Genomic DNA, 21,027 nt, shown 5'->3' with positions numbered 1-21,027 from the left:
AACATTTGAAAGAAGATGCACAGGACTTAGTCTAAATTCAATGGGGCAGGGGCTGCTAACCAGAGCAGCCCCAGCAGCCCCGAACCTTAGTGTTGTCTTGCCAAGGGGAGCCCATCCGAAAGTTAATTCAAACCATAATTTGGCCATCAGCAGCACTGGCTCAGCACGGACCTGCTTGCTAAAATTCAGCGCATGTCAATCAACAGCAATTCTGAGTGTGGATCCTTTTATTACTAACATTGGACCCCAGACCGGACTGCAGAGCTGTTCAGACTCTGCTTTATGTTACTCTCCTGGCTCCATCTCTCACAATATTTGTGCATGCAGGCCCAGACTCTATTTCATGCATTGCCTTAGCATCCCCGGGAGAAGAGTCAAAAGATCAAAGATTCTCTGTTTCTTATGATCTTCGAGATTTTTATTGCGGCAAAATACTGGCTCCTTGCACATTCTATTAGTATCAAGCGCCATGATATCTAGTCAAGAATAGAACTTAGCACTCCTTGGTTCATTCAATCATCACTGCACAAGGGAGAAAGAAATATAAGAGATGCCTCACCACCAACTCATTCTCAATAACCCTCTCATCCTCACTCCTTATCTGGCCTTTCCTGGCCCACGGATCACTGTTCTTTGAACTTTGTGAAATGATTAGAGATTTCTCTGCAGCCTCATCCCACAACAGCCTCACTCCTTGCATGATGCTCGTGGTGCCTCAACATCTGCCTGCCGACAACACATCCATGACTTCAAGCTTTGAGCCTAAATTTCAATTGGCTATTATCATTGAAGTATCTTTCGAGTTCACTGAGACTGCATCAGAAGAGCCATGTGACCCATCCTATTCTTGCTCTGTCTTGTTGAACAATGCCAATTGGTTTGAAGATGGTAAAAACTGGTATTACCATGTACTTCATATTCTTTTGGCTAATTACCTGCAGCATCGGAGGCTATATGCTTACCTTCGCCGAAAATTTGAGATCCTGGTTATGGCGACTTTACTTTGGTCCGAGTGAGGTATTCTATGATGGCATTGTCGTGCTTCCAGGGAGGGATGTGGTGTAGCTTCCTGAGAGAATTGGGTAGATTTTACTGACAACATACATTCTTTCAATTTCTTTTGTCATTTGGCTAGCAGCTGCACACATACATCTTATTTTCTTGCTTTCTTTGTATCATCGGGTTTCACATTGGAAATATATAAGGTCAACAACATCCCATTGTTTCTGTAGCTTTTCAAGAACATTCTGCTTCAGTTTTCTGGTCTTTCAAATTGAACCATATCCTCAATAGCTTACAACCTTCACCTTTCCCAAGTCCGCTGCGGCCCAGTTCACAGCCATGACTGATACTTCTCATGACTCGGACGAACCGCGCAGTCACCCAAAGAATAACAGCCAGGCTCACGAGAATAGCCCGCAGTCTAATCACTCAGGGGCTGACTCCACTAGCTTGGACAGCACTTCCAGGGATGGAGCCCACCCACAGGCAAAGCCCAGCACTCAAGGTAATGGCTGCGTCTCTTTGGATCCACGATCCTAACATGTACTAGATACAAATATAATTATTGAGGGAGAAAATGCTGTTGATAAACCAAGTTGTGGAGATAGAGTGAGGGTAGCATACACTGAATATCTTCATGATGATACCAAGGAGCGTCACAAGGGTAAGATGTAAGGCAGACCCTCTGTCTTCAATTCCCACCAACGTGCTCATCATCCTACAGGATCGACAGTACCGCGGATAGAGGGGACTTCAAGTTGCCTCTGGGGAGAAAAGAATGATTATCATAGGCAAGAGACATTTAGCTATGGAATCGCTTCAGTCACGCTGATCTCCACCATCTTGTAGGTTTTGAGAAGGCTGTATTGGATATGACCATAGGAGAAGAGTGTACCATAATTATTCCTCCGTACATCTCACATCTGCTCTATGTCTTGCTAAACTAACAGATACAGGGAGTATGCATATGGCGATCGGTATGTCTAACTCACTGGAAGGAATCATTCTAGCACTAACATAACCTGAAAAAGTGGATTTCCGGGCTTGATCCCACCTGGAGCAACTCTTATTTTGTAAGTAAGTTTGTGTTTGATCTTGATATGCTCTAATGCTACTGCAGTGATATCCACCTCAAGGAGATTCATAAAACTTAGGCTCTTGAGCTAGTGCAATTTGTTCTTTTTTGGCTGGCTTTTTCATAATAGTAGCTTTTGCGTATTGGGCTCTCTTTCAGGGATGAGAGGTCCAGCCTCTGTGGTGAATTTACTTTCATACTGCGAAGTTCAGAATTGCTCATGGTATTTAGATGTCCAATCGCACTTTTATACATCCACTTACCCCATGTTTTCTTGATGCTTGGCAAAATTATCCCCACAGTGCTCCGGTTCGGCTGGTGTGGGGCCTGCGGCCCGAACAGCCAATCACATGAGTCTGTCATCTGTCAACTCCAGCAAACTTTGTCTTGAAAAAAGAAAACCAACTCCGGGTAAATTGTATTGGAGGCAATATGATCAACAACACTACAAGATACTATCATCAGAATGCTACCATCAGCCACGGAGCTCCGCTACTTTATTGCAAAACAGCTTTGATAGTGTGCTGCCCAGATTTCCATTCACAGACTCTGGTGAGTGCGTGATGGCTGCATATAAAGATGAATACTGCTCCATGGCTGCCTTGTGGCATCAGTATTGTTTTACAGGCAGGATCATTTCTTATGGCTTCCATTCTTTGCTCAGTATTTGATTGCCTGTTGCCCTCTAGTCATCACCGCAGAACGAAATCTATTGGTAATGGACTGGTTCAACCCCTTCAAAACGACTTCCTATGGCCCATCATTTATGACCGCGGAGCGGAACGAAAGGATGATGGCGTGATTCAAACACCCTACCAGAGCATATTACCTGCGCAATGAATGGCCCCAATAGTGTCCAGAAAGCCAGATGTTAGAGGGCGGTGAATTTGCCTGACACCTGCCATGATAATACTCTTGCTAACTCTCAGGTAGGTATCATCTTTCTGACGAAGTTACAATGGTTGAAAGCTATGAGGGAGTCATGTATGGTGATTGGACTGGAGGGAAATATGTTATCATTGGCCATGCTTGCACTACATTTTCGCGAACACCTGTCCCATTCTATTGCAGTGTGGAGGACTATGAAAATATGCCAAATGCTATTCCTGCTGTGAATTGAGTTGACAATTGGGATCAGGTGGTGAAAAAGTATGGTAGGAGAAAATAGCGGCATCTGGAGAAAATCTTTATAGGAAGTGTATATGTGTGATTACTCACTTAGTTGTTTCATACATTTTTACTTCAATAACAAAGTCATACCCTCATCTGTCGTCTTTTCTCCCGCAGTTTTACATGGCCAGAAGATCTTCATTAGTCAGCAACAAGGGAACCTTGATTGGTGTAAATCTCCACATGAATGAGCTGAACCTGGGCAGCAGGGCAGAGCTGCTCCAAACGGGCCGAAAACTAAAAGAAAAAATACAAGTCAATCAAACTTTGTTCCTTGGATAGATCTTAATTTCTCAGCTAGACTCCGGATGAGCAGCCTTGCTGCATGAAGAACAGCCATGGATAATGTATATAGAATGAATCCCGAGGCTGCTCTTGAAGAAGTAGAGGAATGGGTCAAAAATACCTGCAAGAAGTGTCGGTATCCTGAATCAAGATTGCAGCTACCACCTACTGTATGCAAGCAAAAGAGCAAAGACGAACTTCATACCAAGACTACCAATCAAGCATTGGAGAAGCAAGAACAAAGGGCTATGGAAGAAAATTGAAAGTGAAAGAATGTTCAAAGGAAACTGAACTGGATACAGACAGATGTGAGAATGCAGAAGCAGGTCCTAGAAGATGAGATTTTTTGCTGCGAATGCAAGAGTGTGCAGCAGGCATATGAAGATGGATTGGGTTCTGTTTGTAACACCTGCAAGCACAGTCAGCGACAGTGTCTAGAGTGCATTAGTGGTTTTGCTGTTCCCTAGCCAAATCTCTAGCAGCATAAAATCTTTGATTTTTTTTCCCACTCAGGCAAATGGTGGGACCGTAAGCCGAGCTGAGAAGAAGGATTACCCGGCTCACATGCTCTGATCACCCCCTTGAAAGTTGCAAGAAATATCACAGCCTTAGCAATGCCTGAGAAGTGTTTATGCGGAAGGAAGAGAATGCGGTCTAGACCGCGGAACATGAAGTTGCGTAGGGCTAGTTGGCCAAAATTGCAAGTGCTGTCAGATTAAATGAGTAGTGGCTGCAGCCATGCATATCGATCGTGCGGAAGTCTCGTATCAGCTTAGAGCTAGGTGAATGGATATAAATATGAGAGCCTGATACTCACAAATTTGAAACTGTCTCCATACCACAACCAGGCACATAGATCAGACAACTGTGATTCCCATCTGTACATCCCTATCTCTTTGCATTCATGGAGCATATCAAGAATGATTATTGAATCTGTTTTTGAATACTTTTGTAAGTCTTTCTTGCTTTGAGCATAATATCCTGTTGATGCTGACCATGACTGTCAAGCCTCTATTGGTATGTCCTGCTTGGAGTCAACCTGTGGGCATATCACACTTCCAAGCCTCTCTTCCCAACAGCAGATTCCAAATTGACACCAAATGATGTTACAGTGATTATACCTACCCTTGATGGCTGTGAAAGAGAAGCACTCGAGTTGATTCTCACAAACAACCCATGCGAGGTCATTCTGATAACTGTGGAGGAGAACCGGAGACAGGTGGAGGAAATAGTTGATGGCATTGTCAACACTATGCAACCACGGCCTGAAGTTTGTGTGAAAGCTGTGAAGACACCAAACAAAAGGAACCAGATGGTGACTGGAATTCGAGCAGCAAAAAGCAAGATCATTGTCTTTGCTGACAATGATGTTTTCTGGTCCCAGCAGCTTCTCCGATGGATCATCGAGCCATTTAAGAATAACAGCAGAATGGGGGGAGTTGCCACATGCCAATGACTACATCGTCATCCGGTGCAAAATTTGTCACAGCGGCTTTGGTGTTTCCTCGGAGACTTATATCTTTGAAGGAGGAATTTTGACTGTGCCACCATGGTAAAAATAGATGGAGGGGTGCCGTGTCTTTCAGAGAGAACAGTTGCCTATCATACCGAGATTGTGCAGAACCCGAGCTTCATTGAAGAATTTCTTGCTGAGAAGTGGTGTGGGAGGAGCCTGTCCTGCGACGATGATAACTTCTTGACCCGGTGGCTTGACTGCAACAGTTTTTGAACTTATTTTCAGAATCATCCAGAGGTCTTAGTTCTCATGACTCTGGAGGAGAACCTGAACTTTCTAAAGCAGTGTTGTCACTGGGCCAGGAGTAACTGGAGAAGCAACCTGCGTAGTCTATTTGTGAAGCGATATATATGGTGGTTAGTTTCTATTTTCTCTTCATTCTCTGGGTTGGATGTTCTGACCTGCTATTCGAATTCTTAGGCAGCACCCATACAGCACCTATGCAGTTTTCCTAACAACACTTTCACCGCCTGCATTGATAGTTGATGGGGCGCTGGTATGGCTCTGCCACAAGGCAACCCAAAACTTTCCCTTTCACAGCTCACCATTGCACTTACTTGTCACTTGGATGTTCTTCAGCAAAATTGTCAAGTTCTTGGGCTATTTTCAAGAGCATTCTTCGGATATTTTCCTCCTACCTGCTTCGATCCTCTTTGAATACCTGCATGGTGCTATTAAGATATACACTGCATGCACTCTCCATGTGATATGTTGCCCTGTCTCCTCCGATTTCTCTTCGTTTCGCTTACTTTTTGAACAAGACAGCATGGGGCAACCGTGACCTTGAAGGGAAAAAGGATAAATAATCTGAAGCCGCCATCAACAGTGTCTGTTCTTGAACTACCAGCCTCTCTTCAACTCAATTCCAACCCCCCCTCTGAGCAACAACTGAAGGAGGATGTAGCTTCCCTGTGCTGTCATGTTACAGAAGCAGAAAGGAAATGCATTGAGATTCAATATGACTTGCCAAATAGCATTGAGAAGTGCACTGATGAACAGATATCTTCCGCACGCGATAAGCTCCAAAACTTGCCTGATGAGCAGCTGAGGTCAGCTCTCCAACGGATATGGTTTCAAGAAATCACCCCATATTGTGACTGTTTAAGAAAAAGTGAGAAGCACTTCAAGCAGCTAACATCTTTTGTTGATGAGGTCTCGGGGGCCTCAACTCCTTTGATAGAAAGCACAAGTGACTCTACAGAAAGGCAAGGTTCGATGGAGATTCTTGGCGATCTTTCTAGATATGCATACAGGGTGGCACATGCTAGATGTTCAACCAAACCTGAAATCAACACCTGGAGGGCTCGTTCTGAGCATTGGTATAAGAGGATAGCAGAAGAATGTCCCGGAACAGGCCGCCTACAACATCATCTAAGTATTTTCAAAAGAGATGATGGCCTCTGCAGATTTTTTCTCCTCATCAAGTCCTTGCTTTCTGTCCAGCCTTTCCCAAGTGCTACAGCTTCCCTGCAACTTTTCTTCGCGGAAAACCAATCTTGTGAAGATGAAGCTACCATGACTATGTTTGTGAGAATCCATCGCTATCTCTTTACCGGTGATCTTGAGAACCTTGAAAAGAATGAAAGCCAGTTTATGTCGCGTCTGGGGACAGATATTGCGGGGCTTATGAGATTAAACAGTGTTCATATCACACTGGGTAACATCGCGTCAGTGATTGGCTATGGATATTCAACAAAGAGTGAATTCAAGACCTTTACTGAACTTCCTTGGACTGAAGACACCACATCTCATTATCAGGTGGACCTGGCTATATCGCTGATGTTCTGTACCAGCTCCATACTTCTTGTACATGCAGTCGACAAAGGCACACTAGCCTGCGGACACTCATTGCTGGCATTTCTCTTCAGCCTCGCGCAAGTTCCAGAAGCAATGAAATATGTTGCTAAGCAAATCCCTTGAGAGCATGTTGTAATGTTTCTGAATAGCATTGACATTGAACCTGAAATTGATAGATTCCCTACCTTTTCCCCTATGACTTCAGGAACAAAATCCTACTTGCCTGAGGATCTTCTCATGCATGGATATGCCTGGAGTGAACACTATTATTATCCTGCCGACTTTTGAGTTGATAGACATGAGGCCTGTCAAAGAACGCTTGCTGTGCTGCGAGCTACGCATTGCTTCTGGTTAGCCCGCCAATTGGTACATGTAGGTATTGCCCCTTGCTTAATTTATGTGTGGAAGTTACTAACAAACTTGCTAGATGAATTGGATTTTCTATGAGAGGAGAACTCAAGAGTTTTCTACAGCACGACCTCAACCTGTTCGCCCTTGTTTTCCTCGTTTTCATTCAAGACTATAGCGTATGCTATCATTCTTTACTGAATCGTGCGAGGTGGAGGTGAAGTCATAGATATTGTATGAACAAAGGACATAATGCTTATGTTTAATAGCCGCTGATACCATAGTAAACATTGAACACTTTGTCAAAAAGCCAAGTTCTGTTAAAGAAAGACGAGATGGCTTCTCAGATACAAATGTCAAATCTCTGACAAGCCCCGACCCGAAGCCAGACATGATTACAAGTGTGGTTGATATTGAACCCAGTGGCCAGCTCCTCTCCTACCTCGCTGTACCATCCGAATACTCAATGGACAATATGCACCCTACACCTGCAACCAGCTCATGGGAATTTCAACCACAGCCCCAGCCACTAATGACCTATGGGGCTATGGAATGAGAGGCCCTTCTTTCTTTAACACCAGCATCGTCCGAATCGGGTGATATCAAGCTCCCCCATAACCAGCTTCTTAACACAGACATGCATGGCATCGAAACACAGCCACAGTGTGAATACCCTCCAAACGCTGCTACCGGTCTACAGTTTCGTCACAACCTATTTAACCACCATGCCTTTGGGCCCCAAAGTTCGCCGCCCATCTCCACTCACTTTGGCAGTGGATGGTGAGTTGTCTGTCAGCAAACCTCACTCCGCCTCATCGAAGTACAACAGACCTGATGCTAGGCCTCGGAAGTTTGGTTCTGATATGCTTGAGAGTAATGAACGCTGGCAAAAGATCATGTTTGCGAGGGAGTGGGTTATGCAGGAGTAACATTTTGCTGGTTTTATATTACAGAATGGCTTTTGGGATGCTTTTCAGTTGCCGACAGTTTTTCCGGCCGAAACCATTTCCACCTCTGACTTAATTGGCCCTGGTGTCCCTGACATTCCACCCACATGAATCACGAACTATCCCCATGATGATGTGGCCCTCCCTAGTCCGCTCTGTGTCCCTACTCCTTTCCACATTATTAGCTTTCTTCATGGCTGTCCCTAGTCTAATTGATTGATTGATTGATTCATAGACTGTCCCAGCCGCCCTTTTGTGGAAGAGGGAGAAGGGTTTGGTTTATTTTGTTTATTTTTTGTATTTAGAGTACAATGATTGAGCTGGCAATCACGTGTGGACATGCCTTCTTGGAGGATAACGTTGTTGTGTTGTAATCTAACTACGCGAGTGACACTAAATAGGTTGGGGTGGCACGTGACTAGGGTAGGTGTAGTAATCTGTTGGGGGTCCCGCGGTTGGTCGGCCCTTCTACCAGCAGGCGCTGGTGGTGATCGAGCTCTTTTGCCCCAGTAGTCTACAGGTTATGAGACCGTTAAGCGTGAGCCCCGCTGTGGTCAACATGCATGGGTTTGATCCCAGAATGGACTTAAAAATTCCTAACAAATACTCTGAACATTTTAACAGTGTCAAGAGACATCTCAGAAGTATGTCCTAGAAGTCCTGTGAGCTCTAGAACTGACTGAGTTCATTATTAAAAAGAAGCCATTGTGGGGAGATCACTGAAGGAAGCCACTGAGAAGAAGTACTGTACTCTGTGATAGCTGGTCTGAGAGGGGGTGTTGAGAGTCCCGCAGTTGGTCGGCCCTTCTACCAGCAGGCGCTGGTGGTGATTGAGCTCTTTTGCCCCAGTAGCCTACATAATCACTAGACTGACCGTGTGACCGTGTCTGGGACCAGGACTAGATTTTTTGATAGTCTTATTACCAATTCAACTGATCTCATTACATGGTTTTAACATTAGATAGTAGTTTCATACTGTCTCAGTGAGACTTACTGTCTACACTTGTCACATTTTTCAAATAAGATCATGATTTTCACTTCTCAATTTAAATTATTTTTATTGCTTTAAATGACTTTAAATCTCATTTAAGTGTTATTAAAAAGCATTACTTTTTAAAAAATTAAAAATAGTCTAAAAAAAACCTTAAAATATCTAAAAATAGTAACTTTATATCAAGAATGAGATTAAATGAAATTAAATAAAATCACTTTCTCATTTTTTTCAAGTTATGATTTCATTTTAAGATCTGATATATAGTCACTTTACATGTTTTTTTGATAGCCAGTCCCAGCAGGATTCATGTCAAGAAATGTATGAGATCAGATCAAATGAGATCAAATGTGAAATTCATGATTTCAGCAGTCAGTTTAGTAATCACCAACACTCTCTCTTGCTACATCGTGGTCTATAAGCCGTCACCCGGGGCCTTTCTCATTCTCAAATCTTTCAAAAATGCAATAATAATTAATTACATCAATCGGACTCTGATTTCCTCATTAGAAAAGGCGTCTGTACAGTAATAATCATAAAAATCAAGAAATACATGCAAAATTCATTGATCCGCTGTATCATCATTATCATTCAATCATTTCTTCTTCTCAATTTCCTGAATGTCAACTCTTTTGATAAAATCTTCAAATGCAGGCTTCATCAGTACAGAGAATATAATATCTAATCTTGATATAATACAATCTTCACATTAAGAATTCCCTCTTTGTTAGATCAATTGCTCTCTTATTGTTAACTTATAGATGTAAGCATATTTTCACTTTTTCATCATTTATCAATTCAGTATCATATAATATATTATTCAATTAGATTATCTTACAAGCTGTCTTACTAGCTGTAATATACTCAGCTTTCATAATTGATTTGATAATAGATGTCTGTCTCTACAATTATCATGAGATCAGTGACTCATTAATAGACTGACTGCTGAGATCATGAATTTCATATTTAATTTCATTTAATCTGATCTCATACATTTCTTGACATGAATTCTGCTGAGACTGACTATCAAAAAAACATGTAAAGTGACTATATATCAGATCTTAAAATGAAATCATGACTTGAAAAAAATAAGAAAGTGATCTCATTTAATTTCATTTAGTCTCATTCTTAGCATAAAGTTACTATTTTTAGACATTTTAAGGTTTTTTTTAGACTATTTTTAATTTTTTAAAAAGTAACACTTTTTGATAATGCTTAAATAAGATTGAAAGTCATTTAAAGCAATAAAAATAATTTAAATTGAGAAGTGGAAATTATGATCTCATTTGAAAAATGTGATAAGAGTAGACAGTAAGTCTCACTGAGACAGTATGAGACTACTATCTAATGTTAAAACTGTGTAATGAGATCAGTTAAATTGATAATAAGACTATCAAAAAATCTGGTTCTGATCTCAGACACAGTCACACAGTCAGTCTACTCATTAATCAATATAACATAGCTGATAGTCAATTTGTATTGAGAATTCACTCTCACTCAGTCTGAATCACAGTATGTCACAGAACTCAGGTCATCTTCTATCTTCTTCTTATACAATATGCCATGATTTTTTGTCTTCTTGATATAACATAGAACATGCTTCAACACTGTCTAACATGCCTTGTGCAGACACAAGTTAAAACATGAGAGATAGTTGACTGTGAATATTAGATCTGATCAGCTGCTTAAGATCAAATACTGCAATGATCTCAATTCTTGATAATATCTCATAGCTGTAAAGTTATCATTCAATCTCTCTCTCTCATTAGATGAGAATTTTAGTCATATACTGACTGTCATTGAGATGCCAGCTGAATTTATCTTATTCATGTCAAAATCTTCAAGAATCTTCTCAATATAACAGCTCTGTGTAATCACTAGATCATCATTCCTCTAGTATTTAATCTTCATCTCAAGATATGACTTAATCTCTTCAATATTCTTTGTCTCAAATCTCTTTGCAATCTTTCTTAATACTCAGTTTAATTGCTGTTCTTGAAGTCTCATCATCTGATAATCATTAATATGCAATATTAGATAGATCTTGTAAACAGAGTGATATAGAAATTCATCATTATAAGATGATATCTTGAATTTCAATGTAGTCAGATACTTCATTACAAGAAAATATTATACTCTTGCAGCTTGCTTCATTTCATATAAACTCTGACAGAGTAATTTCATCAAGCTCTCTCTGTCATGCTTAACATCTGTGAGCAGTTGCATATAGATCATCTCATTCTGTGATAGTATATTATTCAAAAATGTGAATACATAGTCAATTAATTTAATCTTTCATTCTTTGACAGTTAATATAGTGAATAGACTGTGTGATATAGACTCTGATATCACTGCAGTATACAATCTTGTATAATAGATACTCTGCTGTTGTAAGAACTCTCTAATCACTCAGCAAGCTCTAAAGTGAATGATTTCTTTCTTATTATTGAATTTTCAATCATATACTCATTTATCTGTAAGAATATTCATTTTCAGAGTCTTCTTAATAATAATATATATCTTCTTCTATTCAAATATCTTAATCTTCTTTTTCATTATCTCATATCAATAGTTTCAGTCTGAGCTTCTCTTGACTTTCATCAGTGTAGTTAATCAATCTGTCAGAACACTTAAAACAGAATTATTCTCATCAACAGAGTCTTCAGACTCTTCATTTATGACAAGCTGTGTCTTATTATCTAGAAGATAGATTGAATCAATTACACTCTCTAAGTTCTTATTGACAATCATCTTCAAAACATCTGGCTTTTTCTTTGTAAGTCTTCTTAGAAGGCAGTGTTATTATCTCTCTCTAACATTCAGAATGTTCAATTCATTAGACAATTCATTGAATTTTCTCACTGTATTTACAGGTGTGTTTGTACTCATGTCAAGAGCTTTATCAAATATGATATCTTATGCAATCTTAAGATAATATGCAACAGAATCTCATACATGATATTGATGTAATTCTTAATATTCAACTAGCTATCATTTCTTATCATCAGTTCTATCTGTGAGCTTATTCAACACTTTCAAATCCTTCTTCTAGACCTTGCACTCTTATCTCTGTATTCAATGAACAGAAGATTGCATCTCAGTTCAAGCTTCAAAAGATGTAAGTGATGTTTCTTTCTTATATTCAAATATCTTCATTGATGTTAAGAATGTGTTAATTATTATAATCATGACTTGTATTACTTCACTTCAAAGTTCTCTTTCTAATTCACTATTAAATAGTAGGCTTTATGTCTTTTCTGCAACTATTCAATTCATGTGTTTCACTAAGTTATTCAATTGTGATGTGTCAGATGTAGTCATTTCATATGCTATTTCTTTGCTCTGATAGTAGATCTTAAGTTCTTGACTTTTGAACTCTTCTTCATTATTTCAGTGTAGAGTTTCAACTCAACATTGTGTAGTTATCTCAATACTTATGATGAAATTCATTAATCTTGCAGTAGATTCTCTCTTTCTCATTATAAGAATTACTCATCTATAACAGATTGCATTGTCTGTTATACTCAATCAGTAGCTTACACTCTCTCTAGTGAGAGTGTCATTTCTGTTAAAAAGTGTTTTTTCACTCTCTGTCAGATCAATGAAGAATCTCATTATCAGCTTAACAGCTCATGTCATAGATGTGAAGATTGAACATGTTATTTTTACTTAGACACAGATCTTATAAAACAGTAAAGCTTGTTAATCTATAATTCTCATTCTCAGATGTGAATTCACTATCATTTTTATAATATTCACAGAATTCAGATACTCTAGCTTTTAATGTCATTGCATTATTATAAGTTTTATAATCTTTGTATCATTCTTGACAGATAGTGTCAATATTGTATCATTATTCTTTATTCACAGTGTATTCACAGGTTCAAAATCATCATTGAGTATAGTAAATTGAATCAAGTCTCTGTATGTGACTGGCTTTTCTATCTCATAGATATCTCTGTTATTCAATCTTACAGTAAACAAGAACATTCTATCAGAAGACATAAGCAATATAACATAATTATTTTCATATGCCAGTTGTTTGAAGATATAAACTTGACATACAAGCTTACTCATACTCATAAGATTCACTTTCAATTTTAAAATGTAACAGACACTGCTTAGCAGTATATTCACTTCTTTAACAGATATCTTGATATTCTCTATAGTCATAGCTGAGACTATCATTCTGTCTGTCATTTTCAACATCACTTTCACCTTCTGAGGTTTTGCTATAACAAGATTTCTGTAAGGTGTGACATGAGTGCCTGATTCAGAGTCTAGAATTCAGGTATCTTTTCCTGTCTAGTTACTTACATAGACCTTTTCTTTGATATAAAATACTTACTTCATAATATTATGAATAGAAGTAGTATCTGTATTCTCTACATTCTTGTCTTTATTCTTGTTTCTATTGATGTTGAAATTTGAATTTAAAAAATGTTTCTTAGAGTATTTCTTTCAACAGTCAGTCTGAATATGATTAATCTTTTGATAATGATAGCAGGTTCTCACATTATTATCTTTACATTCAGATTTGAATTCAGTGTTCTTGTAAGAATAAGTGCTCGCAGGCGATTATTCGGGTGTTTGCAGCTTGGCATGATATGTACTGTTAACTACTAGAAGTATTCACAGTAGAAAGATAAAATGTAGAAGTTAAATGTATAATAGCATTTAAGCTGAGTTATGAATAGTATTCATGAACTTCAGTCTATATAGTTGTGTGTAGTCAAGGGTCACTAGCTCTATTAATTATATGAGAGATAGAAATAGAGATAAAGAATCTGTGAGAAGTAAGATTTCTTACATATCTTCTCCTCTCTAAGACTTCATCTGTGAAGCCTTTCACTGAGTGACTTCATAGAATCAGCTCAGCACTGCAGTGATACTCACTAAAAATTCTTTATATCTATAAAAAATCTCAGTGAGGAAAAATTCCTTGTTACTTGTCATACTCCCGGCCGCGTCAAGGCCCCGTTGCGGTTTCACACGGCCCATCACTTCCATGCGGATGATTTCATCCTGTCTGAACCAGTTTCCAACCACTCTATGACATCATTCAGATGTATCATAGAAAGATCTGATTGATGAATATAAGAACTCTGCTTTTATACAAGATCAGCAGATTACTCTTTCTTAGCAATGAGATGCTGCTGAGATATCACTCTGACTATTCTCACTCATGAAATAAGAGAAGAGTATCTGCTCATTGTCTATATAGAATAGCTAGATACTGACTTCTCATTAAAGAAGTCAGTGATTTATCTTTTTCTTCTACTGAAATATATATAAGAGTTACTGCATATTTCATACAATCTTCTTAGTATACTAAGTATCATATCTGTGATATTCTCACAATAATCTTATAGTCTATGAGCTCACTATTTAAGCAAGATAGTCAAGCTCACTTATACAGCTTCTCAAACAACTACTTCTATATGATATCATCAACTAGTCATCACTTCAGTTTCATTATGTTACAATTTGAATTACTTAATCTGATTACACATTTGAATCAGTTGAGCTCTAACAGACTGATATGATCTCATACATCTGTACTAAGACTGACTCAATCTCATTCTCTGAAGAAAACACTACATCATTCTCTAGAGTATGTACATCTCTATCTCAGCAGAAATCTGAGATTTCTGAACTCACTGTATATTTTAATATGAGCTCTTCAACTGTTCTGCTACTGCTGCAGCCTCTACACACCTACATCTATCATGAAGATAGAGAGATTAAGATCAGAGATTCTCTAAGATATAAGAGAAACATCTTGTCTGAATTTCACAGCTTTATCTGTATTCTTGAACAGAAATTCCGCCTTAATCTAAGCCAGTATAATACTCACAAGATATAAGTAATATACACTGTCAACCTTCTTGAAGACATCTCTGCAACTACTTGAATTATCAAGAAGAGAGAGCTTGAGTATATTAATACTATCATGACTTGAGAAGAATTCAAGAACTTTCTACTGAATCAAATCAAAGATCACTGTAATCATAACTTCACAGCAGTGCAGTAGTTCAACTCATTATATTAACAAGATAATAAGAATTCTTCTGATTTCAATGTAAGATTTGAAGAATATTGAGAGAAATTAGCTGATGATTTGAATCAATTAAAAACACAGCTTTATCTTATAAAGCTGACTCACAAGATGTGAATAATAATATTATAATATCAGAGTTCATCAATTAATTACACTGAGCTTGTTAACCTGACTTTTCAGATCTATTTGAATAATCAATTCTCTGAGAAAAAGGTTAATAAGACCTCTTCTAAGTAATCAATAACAGGATCTAAACAGTGTCATGACAGCTTCAGTGCAGAGAAAGTAAAGAAGAATTTCAAGTATTCTGATTCTTCACTCACTGTGAAGAAATATTAAAAAAGATTTGACAAAGATCTCTGTTTCAACTGCAGAGCTGATAATCACTATATCAGTGATTATAAGAAACTGAAGAAGAGAAGAAACTGAGAAGACATCTTCTCAAAGTCAACTTCTCTTCTGATAAATATATTCATGAAAGATAAAGAAGAGAAAGAAAAGAATTGATAATTCTTATATCTTCAAGTTCATGTTACAATCACAATGTATACTCTGAATAAGAAGATATCAGTGAGATGCCTACTCAACTTCAGAGTAGATATCAACTTCATATTCTATTTCTTTTCTTTGATGAAGGGTTGAAAGAAGATAGGTTCATCAGGCCATGTGAAATTTACTGATGAAATGAAATGTCACTGTTTTGACATAATTCAGGTGAAGTGTGTGATCACAGACTCAGAAGAAATCTTCAAGAAGAGCAGTCTGCTTCTTCACACAGTCAATATCATAGATGAGAACATCATTCTAGATCTTCTATGATTGAGAGAAAACAATTCTCTCATTGACTGAGTCACTCAGATGTGACAGTATCATCTCACTAATGAAGAGACAGTGATAGAGAAATCTGAAGAGTTTCATCAGAAGAATCTTGAGAAAAAGATTGAGTTGATATACTGCATAGCAGGTGATTGAAACTTGAAGACAGATGAAGAAGTCATCATCCTTACTATAAGATTAGCAGCAGTATTTATCATTGAAGACAGATATACACAACATCTCTTTACAGATTTTAAGAATGTCTTTTCAGAAAGAGAAGCAGTGAAGTTTCCTGATATCAAGATATAATATAAGATTTATCTTAAAGATAATGTAACAGTGCTGTACAGGCCTCTTTACAACTTGTCTGTAAAGAAGTTGAATGTTCTGTGCAAATATCTTGAAGAAGTGTAATCAAAGAACTGAATACATTCATCAAAGAGTTCAGCAGAGACATCTATACTCTTTGTATTTAAGAAGAATGATAGACTATGTCTATGCATAGACTACAGAGACCTCAATAAGATGACAGTTAAGAATTACTATTCACTATCATTGATTGATGAGATGATTGATTGATTATCTGAAGTGAAGATGTTCTCAAAGATTGATATACAGAATGTCTATCATAGAATCAGAGTTAACAAAGACAATGTTTGAAAAACAGCTTTTCATATCAAGTACAGCAATTTTGAATATCTTGTTTTATCTTTTGATCTTTGTAATACTTCAGCCATCTTTCAGATCTATATAAATGAGGCACTGCAGAGCCTTGTCAATGTCTCCTGTATAGTATACCTGAATGACATTTTAATCTTCTCAAAATCAGAGAAAGAACATGATATCCATGTTCAAGAAGTGTTGAGTCACTTAAGACAGTATCAACTCTATGCAAACACTGAAAAATGCTCATTCTACATGCAGGAGATTGATTTCTTAGATTATATTATTGAGATGAATAGCATTTCAATGAACAGAAGCTGAGTCTTTATCTTTGAGAACTGGTCAGCGCCGTGGACATATCATGAGATGCAGGTATTTCTAGAATTTGTGAATTTCTACAGATAATTCATCTATGCATATTCACAGATTACTGCCTCTCTTACAGATCTGTTGAAGAGAAGTGTGAAAGACAGAAAAACAAGATCATTTATTCTCACTCAAGACACTGTGCAGGTGTTTACAGAATTGAAACAAGCTTTCACAGATGTCACAATACTGAATCACTTTAACTCTGACTTATTCAGTCAGTGTGAGACTGATGCATCTGAGAATGAGATCTATAGAATCTTTTCACAGTTGATACTGAAGACCTTTCAATATTGAAAGAATCAGAGAATAATCACTTCTGAGAAAATAGATAATGAATTGTCTGTGAGAGAAGGCTTTTTCACAGAGTCTATAAGATATTATAAATGAAGATCAGTGACCTTCTTCTTCAAGAAGTTATCACTCACACAGAGAAGATATGATACTCATGATCAGAAGATGTTAGTAATTGTCAAATTCTTTAAGATCTGATGACATTATCTTCAGAGTAGTAAGTATTCAGTGTAAGTTCTCACTGATCATGCAAATCTGCATTACTTCTTGACAACAAAGAGCTTGACAGAACATCAAGCCAGGTGAGCAAAGCTGCTTTCAGAGTATGATTTCTATATCTGATACTGTTCAGATCAGCTTAACTCTGCTGATACACTGTCTAGACAGCTCAATTATAATATTGTTAATGCAGAGAAGAATTCTACAAAAGAATCTCTGTCATCACTGCAGAAGAAGCTGGCTGCAGAGGGTTAGAATTCTCTAAAGCTCAGAAACAGTGCTGAAGAGATAGCTGTATAACTCAGTATAGAAGATAAAAGAGAATCTAAATCTCTGTGAGAGACTGACACTGAAGATCATAAGCTTCTCATATCACATCTTGCAATCATTGAATTAACAAAGAACAAAACAGTCTATAATCTTTCAACTCAACTACTTTTGAAATTCATTGATAAGTTACAGAAGAGAGATATCTCTACTACAGCTTAAATTTAGAAGTTGAAGAAGAAAGAATTCAGTTTAAACTTGAAAGAGACAGACTCTGAGTGAGACAGTGCTGCTAAGAAATCAAGTCACTGATAACTAGAAGAATGTGAACTTCTACTGCTGAATAGTTCAGTCTTCATCTCTCATAGTAGAGCAGTGTGTTAGAAGTTATTGAGAATTCATTATAATGATTCTCATACAGAGCACTTCAGATTAGAGAAGACTGAGAAGCTTCTAAAACATAAATACACTTAAGATAAGCTCTGAATAGATGTCAAAGAGTATGTTGAGACTTACAATATCTATCAAAGAATAAAGATTCTGCAGTATAAGTAATACAGCAAGTTGATATCACTGCCTGTTCTAAAGAGCTTATAACAGAATCTATCAATGAATTTCATAGTTAATCTACTGAAGTCAACAAGAGTCAAAGAATATGACTTGATTTTAATCATTGTTAACTGCTTTATGAAGATAATCAGATATATCTCTACTTATAAAAAGATTAAAGTCTCTGAATTGACTGATCTGTTTTTAGATATCATTATTTATAATCAGAGTGCTCTGAAATTGTTAATAATAGATTGAGAATCCCTCTTCATCAGCAAGTACTGATCAGCTTTTTACTATCATCTTATAATAAGATATCTTCTCAGTATCACATTTCATCTGCAGACTGATGATCAGACTGAATATCAGAATCAGATACTAGAACAGCATCTTCAAGTATTCTGTTCATATTATCAGAATGATTGACTCAAACATCTTCTGATCACTGAATTCATATATAATAATGCAAAGAATGTAATCTTAAAGATATCTTCTTTCTATACTTATTATGAATATAATTCTTCATTACTCAGTGATGTTGCAGATGACATTTCAAAGAGAGAAATAGATAGTCAGAATGTTGAACAGATACAGAGAACAGAGTATTTCTCAGTATTAGAAGTAAAAGTGAGATTAAAACTTTTGAATAAAATTCATGAGAAGACAGTGAAAAGCATTCATCACATTCAGAAGCAGCAGATAAAATACTATAATTAAAAACATCTTCTGATGAAGTTCTCAATAGAGAATTAAGTGCTACTTTCAGTAAAGAATATCAAGATAATGAGACTGTGTAAGAAGCTCAGTAAGTGATGACTAGAACCTTTCTTAGTAATAAGAGTAATGAGTAAGCAGATATATGAGTTGAAATTACTCACAGAATTGAAATTAATTCATTCTATTTTTCACATTTTCTATTTGAAGCTCTATAAGCAATACTCTGAGACAGAGCTGTCTCAGCCAGATGATATCAAGATCAAGAGTGATACTGAATATCTTGTAAAGAAAATATTGAATAAGTGAACATATTACAGCAAGCTTCAATACCTTGTGAAATAAGAAGAATATTTATTATCAGAGAATTTGTGAGAACTGCTTGAGCATTTGAAAAATGCTGAGAAAGAGATTGCAAGCTATGAGACAGCTAGTAGAGACTGTCTCATTACATATCAGAGACATTGAGCAAGAAATGCTGCTTGAGACTTCTCATTTTTCTCAAAGAGTTTTTTAGAGATGATCTCACAGTGATGAGTCAGTGTCTTGTAGACTCTGTAGCACTCTTCTTCTATTTTCTCTTAAAGAGTTTTTTAGAAGTTTAATGAGACTACACAAGTGTAAAAATTCTGAAGCAGTTAGAGAAAAGAAATATTTGAAATTAATAAAAAGATTAATATTAATCAACTCATGAGCTGCTGCTAATCTAATGAGATCACAGCCTGCTGAAAAAGTAAAAAGAGAGAATCTCAGAGTCTACTTATTAATAATCACATTCTCATTAAACTCATTCTTCACTGTTGAAGTCTCTGACACTGATATCTTTATCTGTTAAGAAGTTAGCACTGCAGTATCACAGAAGAGCATGCTGCAGAAGAGTATGAGAGATGCTGAAAGTATTAACTTATTAACTTATAAAACATCTCAGTCATCTGCTTTAACTGAAGCAAGATTCTCTTTAATCAGTAATTGATCTCTATGACACTTTCAACAGCAGTATTGACTAATCTCTTCTTAAGATCAGTCATTCTGAGGTGTTTTTTCATCTCAGAGATTCACACTTTTATCTTCTTTTACAGATAAGTAAGAGAGATCTTCTCAGTCTTAACAGAATCTGTTAATACTTGAAGCTCTGAGATTCTCACTCTGTACTGCTTAAGCATCTGAGCTTCTTGTCAGAGCTGATACAATGTCTTCTTATAGAGTAGATAATACTTACAGAGAGATAGAAGTTATTGTTACAGATATAACAGAAATAACAGAAGTGAGAGAAGAGATAAGTGCACAGAATCTCTCTCTTCTTCAGCTGTTTAATACAGTGCAGACAAGTAGCAGTGCTAATCAGAGACTGCACTGAAGCCTTCTCACAGAGAGAAGATAAAGAAACTGTGAGATTCTGCAGACTTAACTCAGCAGCATCTTAAGCAGAGCTCAGACATGCTGTGAGAGAGGAACTATGAATTAAGCTTCTCAGAGTCACTGTTTCTGAAATCAAGCTCTTTCTGAGTTTCTCTCTGAATGATCACACAGAGTCATACATCACTGTATTGACTGAAGAGAGAGACAGTGTTGCAATAGTAATGAAGAAGACAGAGAACAGACTGAATACAGATGAACTAATCAGCAGAAGAGATAACATCTCACTGCAAGGCACAGTGACTACTGCCACAGCTGTAAAAGAAGCAGGAGAAGAAGAAGATATGACAATAAGAGCAGTGCTCTCACAGCTCATTGACACTGCTGTCTCTGCCTTCAATCTGACTTTCTTAACAGTCACAGAGACTGTCACTGCATCATGAAGATGTTTACTCACTAGAAAACATCAGAATAAGTTCTCTACTATTCTTCAAGAATAATACTCTCATACACTCACTATTACAGATGAGAAGAAGGAAGAGAAAAAAGTATCACAGAGAAGAAGAATCTTTTTAAAAAAATCCTATCACT

General features: G+C 37.3%; 4 protein-coding genes across 5 annotated transcripts; all 4 read left to right on the top strand.

Moving 5' to 3' along the window:
- The first annotated feature begins 115 nt into the window (after positions 1-115).
- Positions 116-1,284, top strand: BDCG_16515 (uncharacterized protein). The gene has a single exon (XM_045425739.1). The coding sequence runs from the start codon at positions 648-650 to the stop codon at positions 1,014-1,016; it is 369 nt and encodes a 122-aa protein (XP_045279942.1). The 5' UTR covers positions 116-647; the 3' UTR covers positions 1,017-1,284.
- A 57-nt stretch (positions 1,285-1,341) lies between these two features.
- BDCG_02205 lies at positions 1,342-3,269 on the top strand (the record flags this gene model as incomplete). Of its 2 annotated transcripts, XM_045417758.1 has the most annotated exons (8): positions 1,342-1,507; positions 1,607-1,673; positions 1,953-1,979; positions 2,034-2,075; positions 2,237-2,300; positions 2,380-2,629; positions 2,767-2,958; positions 3,011-3,269. In XM_045417758.1, the coding sequence occupies 7 exons, from the start codon at positions 1,342-1,344 to the stop codon at positions 2,877-2,879; spliced, it is 729 nt and encodes a 242-aa protein (XP_045279940.1). In that variant the 3' UTR covers positions 2,880-2,958; positions 3,011-3,269. The 2 variants fall into 2 exon arrangements, with proteins under 2 accessions (XP_045279940.1, XP_045279941.1); XM_045417757.1 differs by having other exon boundaries at positions 2,380-2,958.
- A 1,259-nt stretch (positions 3,270-4,528) lies between these two features.
- BDCG_02204 (polysaccharide synthase Cps1p) lies at positions 4,529-4,988 on the top strand (the record flags this gene model as incomplete). The annotated part of the gene is made up of 2 exons (XM_045417756.1): positions 4,529-4,549; positions 4,596-4,988. 2 exons carry the CDS (start codon positions 4,529-4,531, stop codon positions 4,986-4,988), a joined length of 414 nt encoding a protein of 137 aa, XP_045274490.1.
- A 2,930-nt stretch (positions 4,989-7,918) lies between these two features.
- On the top strand, positions 7,919-8,122 carry BDCG_02203 (uncharacterized protein; the record flags this gene model as incomplete). Its single annotated transcript, XM_045417755.1, has 1 exon — positions 7,919-8,122. The coding sequence occupies one exon, from the start codon at positions 7,919-7,921 to the stop codon at positions 8,120-8,122; it is 204 nt and encodes a 67-aa protein (XP_045274489.1).
- Between the last annotated feature and the right edge of the window lie 12,905 nt (positions 8,123-21,027).

The sequence above is a fragment of the Blastomyces dermatitidis genome, assembly GCF_000003525.1.
Source record: "Blastomyces dermatitidis ER-3 genomic scaffold supercont1.2, whole genome shotgun sequence".
NCBI lineage: Eukaryota > Fungi > Ascomycota > Eurotiomycetes > Onygenales > Ajellomycetaceae > Blastomyces > Blastomyces dermatitidis.
This window is presented reverse-complemented; position numbering and strand designations above follow the sequence as displayed.

Coding starts and splice junctions, on each gene's coding strand:
- BDCG_16515 (XM_045425739.1), top strand. CDS start 648: ATGATTAGAGATTTCTCTGCAGCCTCATCCCACAACAGCCTCACTCCT.